Below are 7,042 nucleotides of genomic sequence, written 5' to 3' on the forward strand. Positions count from 1 at the left end.
TTCAATCCCTGGTTGGGGAACTAAGATCCCACTTGCCACAAGGCGTGGTCAAAAAATAATAATAATAATCACAAAGATCCACAGAGTGTAACTGGCAGATACGTGCTCTCATGAAAAGTAGGAGCTAATCATCAGATCCTTCTTATAGGCCCTTCCTGCCAAGAACATGGACTTTACATTCAAGGACCTGTTGGTTAGTGAGGTTAGTGAGGGAGCTAAGTGTAGCTGTTTGGTGGATACACTTATTGATTAGAAGTTCGGAGACTAACAAGTAGGGTGTGGGGAGGAAAGTGAGAGGAGAATGACCTTGGAAAGCTGGTTTGGGAATCATCTGTGAAGGGCCTTGTAGACCAATCCGGGGAATGTGATCTTTAACCTGGAGCGTGCGTGCATGCTAAGTCGCTTCAGTCATATCCGACTCTTTGCGACCCCATGGACTGTAGCCCTCCAGGCTCCTTTGTCCATAGGATCCTCCAGGCAGGAATATTGGAGTGGCTTGCCATTTCTTCCTCCAGGGAATCTTCCCGACCCCAGGGATCGAACCTGCATCTCCTGTATTGAGAGGCAGATTCTTTACCACTGCGCCACCTGGGAAGGACAGAACTGGCAAACCTAGAGCAGAAGTGACGAACTCAAAATCCCACAGAGACCAGGCCTGTCGATGAGTGAAGCTGACCAGGTAAGTGCGGACGGAGACAAAATGGAGCATTCCTGCTGTGTCTTAAGGGTGAAGCTAGTCTCACATCCAGCAGATGGTCATCAGGTGGGATGGTTGGCCCAGTGTGGCCAGATCTTCCAGTTTCCCAGAGAGGCTGGAAATCCAGAGGTGGGTGTGTGTGTGTGTGTTTGGCCACACCTTATGGCATGTGGGATTTTAGTTCACTGACCAGGGATCAAACCTGGGCCCCTTGCAGTGGAAGTTTGGAGTCTTAACCACTAGACCACCCAGGAGGTCCCCACATGTATCCTTTCCACACACTCTCTCCCCTCACCCTTCCCTAAACTGAAAGCTGAAGGGTGGACAGATGATCTCTAAAGCCCAAAGGACAGGGAAGTTTATGAACCCACCTGCCAAAGCAGGAGACCCAGATTCAACCCCTGGGTTGGGAAGATCCCCTAGAGGAGGGCATGGCAACCTACTCCAGTATTCTTGCCTGGAGAAATCCTACAGACGGAGGAGCCTGGTGGACTACAGTCCATGGGGTTGCAAACAGTTGGACATGACTGAAGCGACTTAGCACACACAGGTCTTGGGAGCAGACTAACTTTACCCATGACCGTTTTGGAGATAAACTCCTTGACCAACTGCCGCCACCCATGGGCTGAACACATAAGTAAAATGAAAAACATACAGACCTTGGTGCTCCACTCTTTTAAGCAGGCGGATTTGAGAAACTCAGAGCCCAATCCTCTTTTGCTAACACCAGAGGGAGAACCCGGCTCCCAGAGAGGCTGTTTCATGAAGAGGGACATGAGAAGTGGCTTCAGATTCATTTCATGGTCTCAGTGGTGCAGCTGGTCACGGGGTCCAGGGAAGGATGCCCAGGGTAGGACGTGCCAGAGAAGGAGAGGAAGGGCGACTCACTTCAGAGAATTTTTCAAACAACCAAACAAGTGCTATTTTAGGGATTTTTTTTTCCCCTCCATAGATCCTTCTGATTTTGAAGTGCTGTATTTTTGGGTCTGGGTGCAGGAAGTGGCCCTGAGGAGCGGCAGAGCCAAGCCTCCCCTCTCTGGCACCGCCTGGGAGAGCCCCCACGGGATGAGGGTGAGGTTGGGGCAGTCAGGCAAAGGTTAGCGAGGAGAGACCCAGAACAGCTCCAGGAAATGTTTGTGTTTCTCCACTGGGGAGGGAGGAAAAACAAGCTTTTTTTTTTGTTTTTTGTGCCTTCTGGGTAGCCTCGCTTAATCCTCCGGCTAGGAGAGACTCTGAAGAGAAAGAGAGAGGCTGGAAAGAAAATTTCATTCTGGGGCAGGTCCCAACAACTCCTCTCCCGCATGGATTTCCTTGGACCAGCCAGCTGCTTTCCAGAAATGACAACTTGGTGAAGTCACCTGTGTTTCCAGGCCCTGGGGTGCTACAGGCTTCAGCTCTTGGGCCCGGAGGTGGGGGGTGGGGGCTGGAGATGGACCGCTTGTGATCCAGCCTCCACCGCAGTGCTGCATTTCCTGGCTGAAGTTTCTGTTCTCCGGGGGGCGCCTGCATCCACGTACATGTGCGGTACCTGCCTCCCACGGTGAAGAAGTTGGAAACGGCACAGCCCGGCACACGGAGCACTGGTCCTCTGTCCACCATGGCCAACAGGTCGTGCTGTCTCATCCAGGGGTACCACATGCCCGAGGTGATGCCGTCGCTGCTAATCCTCGCCTTTGTGCTTGGCATCCTGGGCAACGGCGTCGCCCTCTGTGGTTTCTGCTTTCACATGAAGACCTGGAAGCCGAGCACTATTTACCTGTTCAACTTGGCCGTGGCCGACTTCCTTCTGATGATCTGCCTGCCCTTTCGGACAGACTATTACCTCAGACAGAGGCAATGGGCGTTTGAGGATATTCCTTGTCGGGTGGTGCTCTTCATGCTGGCCATGAACAGGGCGGGGAGCATTGTCTTCCTCACAGTGGTGGCTGTGGACCGGTATTTTAAAGTGGTCCACCCCCACCACATGGTGAACACCATCTCCAACTGGACTGCGGTTGGCATTGTCTGTGTCCTTTGGACCCTGGTCATCTTGGGGACTCTGTATCTTCTGTTGGAGAACCATCTGTGTGTGCAAGAGAAGATCATAGCTTGTGAGAGCTTCATCATGGTATCGGCCAATGGCTGGCATGATGTCATGTTCCAGCTGGAGTTCTTTCTGCCCCTTGGCATCATCTTGTTCTGCTCCTTCAAGATCATTTGGAGCCTCAAGCAGAGGCAGCGTCTGGCCAGGCAGAGCCGGATGAAGAAGCCTGTTCGTTTCATCATGATGGTGGCAGTGGTGTTTATTGCCTGCTACCTGCCCAGCGCGTTGGCCAGACTGTATTTCCTCTGGACGGTGCCCTCCAGCGCCTGCAATCCATCTGTCCATGTGGCCCTCCACGTCACCCTCAGCTTCACCTACATAAACAGCATGCTGGACCCCCTGGTATATTATTTTTCAAGTCCCTCATTCCCCAAATTCTACACCAAGCTCAAAATCTGCAGTGTGAGACCTAGGTGTCCGGGATGCTTCAAGAGGCCAGAGGGGATGCCCACTTCCAACCTTTGTTGCAAGAGTTGCATCAGTGTTGCAAATAGCTTCCAAAGCCAGTCTGAGGGGCAGTGAGATCTCCAAATGTAACGGATGGCACCAGGACAGACAGACGGACAAAATCAAGGAGGATGGATTGGTGACTTAGAAATACTCCATGCTGAGGGGTGGGGAGCCTTGAAAATGCCATTCTTTATTAGCTGTATACGCCTTACTCTGTTGGATATGAAATGCGGATCACTATGCCTTTTTGGAAGGTTCCACTTGAGAAGTGAGTCAGTTGCATTTATATAGTTTGATTCTAATGACAGAGGCGTGTGTATGCATGTGTGTGTGCGTGTGTTTGTATGCGCACGCACGTGTGTGTGTGTGTGTGTGCATGTGTGTGTGTGTGTGTGTCGGGAAGAGCTTGGCCCCTGAGAAATTTTAAATGGCTCAGGTGAAATGTACTAATGTTTGAATCTGTCATTCTGTCATGTTCTCTCCCTGGGGGAGTCAGTGAATTTAATGACCCATCCTCTGATCTTAAATCCTTACTTTTCTTGGAAGATAGAAACTGGGGTAAGTCAATATTTTTATTTCAGGCAGAGGGAGGCTCTTTAGAGTGGGATGTCTTGGCCCCGAAGATTTTCATCTTCCTAGGGTCCCTCTACTTTTCTGACTTCTCAGGAGCCTAAGAAGAATGACAGCAAAAACAATATGCTGCCAGCGTTTTGGAGCTCCACGCTGTTCTGCAAGTATTTGCATTTCAAAGAAGGCACTGAAGGATATGTTTACCTGTCCTGATTTTTCCAGTGGAAGCTGGAAAAGTCCTGAAAAAGTCCTATTAGCCTTTGGGAAGTGCTGAGTCCAGCGAAATTGCTTTGGCTGCTTGTAATGTGACTATGAGTTTAAATTATTCACTCATTCGTTTTCTATATATTTACTGAATTAATATTCTGTGCCAGGTACTTTGCTAGTGTCCCTTTGACCTGGAGGGTCCTTAGTCAACTTGTGTGTTTTGGGGGAGGGGACAAACAGAGAAGTTAATGACCTTCACCCTTATGATAACTATAGTTTCTAGACCTGTTCTCTACAAACACCGCTGTTTTCCTTTTACTGTAGGATTCTATACAAACACCAAAGGGTGGGAAAGGTAGTAGGCCTTGTGTACATGAATTTCCCAATATGCCCATGGGGTCCTCAGAATGAGACGATTGTATGAAATGACATGCTGCTTCTGCCCTGGATTAGGGGGAGAGATGCCAAGCTGATCTCAGCTCCATTCTCAAGTCACAAAGCAGTGAAAACGTTCTTGGCTCCTCTCTTTACACGTTCTCAAATTCCCAGGGGATTCTCTCCAATTAAAACCCTTGCATGCATGCTAAGTCGCTTCAGTTGTGTCTGACTCTTTGTGACCCTATGGTCTGTAACTCACCTGGCTTCTCTGTCCATGGGGAGTCTCCAGGTAAGAATACTGGAGGGGGCTACCATGCCCTCCTCCAGGAGATCTTCCTGACCCAGGGATTGAATCTGTACCTCCTGTGGCTTGTGTATTGCAAGCAGACTCTTTTCCGCTGCGGAAGCCCATTAAGACCCTTCAGATCAGATCAGATCAGTCACTCAGTCGTGTCCGACTCTTTGCGACCCCATGAATCGCAGCACGCCAGGCCTCCTTGTCCATCACCAACTCCCGGAGTTCACTCAGACTCACGTCCATCGAGTCAGTGATGCCATCCAGCCATCTCATCCTCTGTCATCCCCTTCTCCTCCTGCCCCCAATCCCCCCCAGCATCAGAGTCTTTTCCAATGAATCAACTCTTCGCATGAGGTGGCCAAAGTACTGGAGTTTCAGCCTTAGCATCATTCCTTCCAAAGAAATCCCAGGGCTGATCTCCTTCAGAATGGACTGCTTGGATCTCCTTGCAGTCCAAGGGACTCTCAAGAGTCTTCTCCAACACCACAGTTCAAAAGCATCAATTCTTTGGCGCTCAGCCTTCTTCACAGTCCAACTCTCACATCCATACATGACCACAGGAAAAACCATAGCCTTGACTAGACGGACCTTTGTTGGCAAAGTAATGTCTCTGCTTTTTAATATGCTATCTAGGTTGGTCATAACTTTCCTTCCAAGGAGTAAGCGTCTTTTAATTTCATGGCTGCAGTCACCATCTGCAGTGATTTTGGAGCCCATAAAAATAAAATCTGACACTGTTTCCACTGTTTCCCCATCTATTTCCCATGAAGTGATGGGACCGGATGCCATAATCTTTGTTTTCTGAATGTTGATACCAGTGTTGCATTCTTTGGCCTCAAAACACCCATCTAGGCTGTCCCTGGCCTTCCCAGGTGGCGAAGAGGTAAAGAATATGACTGCAATGCAGGAGACCCAGATTCCATCCCTGGGTCATGAAGACCTTGGAGAAGGAAATGGCAACCCACTCCAGTATTGCTGCTTGGGAAATCCCATGGACAGAAGCCTGGCGGGCTACGGTCCATGGGGTCACAAAGAGTTGGACATGACTAATTATGCACATATGTATATATATTGTTCCTATTAACTCATTTTTAAGGAGCACTGCACAGCCCAGAGATGGAAAATATGGGTTGTACAAAGTAGATCAATCTAAGTTCAAATGCCAGCTTAGCCACTTACTAGACGTGTTATCTGGGGGCAGATTTTATTTAACCACATTTAGCTTTAATTTCCTCATCTGTCAAACAGGGGTAACAATAACATTGACATCAGAAGGTCTTTGGTGGACTCCATTGGTGGCTTAGTGGTATTGGTAAAGAATCTGCCTGCTAATGCAGGGCACATGGGTTCGATCCCTGATCTGGGAAGATCCCACATGCCATGGAGCAGCTAAGCCCGCACACCGCAACTACTGAGCCTGTGCGCTGCAACTACTGAGGCCTGTGTGCCTACAGCCTGTGCTTCACAACAAGAGAAGCCCCTGCGATGAGAAGCCTGTGCACCACAAGGAAGAGGAGCCTCTGCTCGCTGCAACTAGACAAACCCTGAGCAAAGCAACCAAGACCCGGTGCAGACAAATAAAAGATGGTTAAAAGGAAAAAAGAAGGTCGTTGGGTGAATTCACTGAATGCAAGATCCTGAAGCACAGGCACTTTGTTTACTCGTAAATCCTTGGAGTCTAGAAGTGTGAATGCACACCGTAGGTGCTCAGTAAGTTGAATGAATGAGGAAGTGTATGTAAAGCATTAAGTGCATTGCCTGGCAGTCATGCTCAATGTTCTGATGTATTATGTCAACACACTTTACACATAAAGAAACCGAGGCACAGAAGCAATTTCCCCTGGCATTCAAAGCCCGTAAGGAGCTACTCTGCTGTCACTCTGTTAGTTCCCATGCTTCCAGGGCAGAAGTGAAAGCAAGGATTCTTATCAGCTTCAACGAACTCTAGACAGAAATCTGTGAAAAACCTGCACTTCTGCTTTAAAGTCTATTCTTAGTTCACTCTTTCCTGGGCTGCCCCCCTGTTGCTCCATCTTAATAAAAACAGATTCTAAAACAAAGCCTGTATCCTGTGTGTCATCCTATATCAAAAGAGTCATGAGACTTTACCCTCCAAGAGAAAAAAAAGTCCAAAAAATCCAGGAGCTCATGGTAGGCTGAAAGTGTTAGTCGCTCAGTTGTGTTTATCCAACTCTTTCAGACTCCATGGACTGGAGTCCACCAGGCTTCTCTGGCCGTGAGATTTTCCAGGTGAGAATTTCCAGGAGTGGGTAGCCCTTCCCTTCTCCAGGGGATCTTCCTGACCCAGGGATAGAACCTGGGTCTCCTGCATTGCAGGCAGATTCTTTCCCATCTGAGC

General features: G+C 48.9%; 1 protein-coding gene across 1 annotated transcript; it reads left to right on the forward strand.

Annotated features, from left to right (window-relative positions):
* The first annotated feature begins 1,575 nt into the window (after positions 1-1,575).
* On the forward strand, positions 1,576-6,743 carry HCAR1 (hydroxycarboxylic acid receptor 1). The gene has a single exon (XM_086347468.1). The coding sequence runs from the start codon at positions 2,295-2,297 to the stop codon at positions 3,300-3,302; it is 1,008 nt and encodes a 335-aa protein (XP_086203594.1). The 5' UTR covers positions 1,576-2,294; the 3' UTR covers positions 3,303-6,743.
* The last annotated feature ends 299 nt before the right edge of the window (positions 6,744-7,042 follow it).

The sequence above is a fragment of the Bos grunniens genome, chromosome 17, assembly GCF_055505025.1.
Source record: "Bos grunniens cultivar Pamir isolate PY7600 chromosome 17, Bosgru_T2T1.0, whole genome shotgun sequence".
In the NCBI taxonomy this organism is placed as follows: Eukaryota; Metazoa; Chordata; class Mammalia; order Artiodactyla; family Bovidae; genus Bos; species Bos grunniens.

Bases quoted from the DNA above. Each gene is read 5' to 3' on its own strand.
- HCAR1 (XM_086347468.1), top strand. From the start codon at position 2,295: ATGGCCAACAGGTCGTGCTGTCTCATCCAGGGGTACCACATGCCCGAG.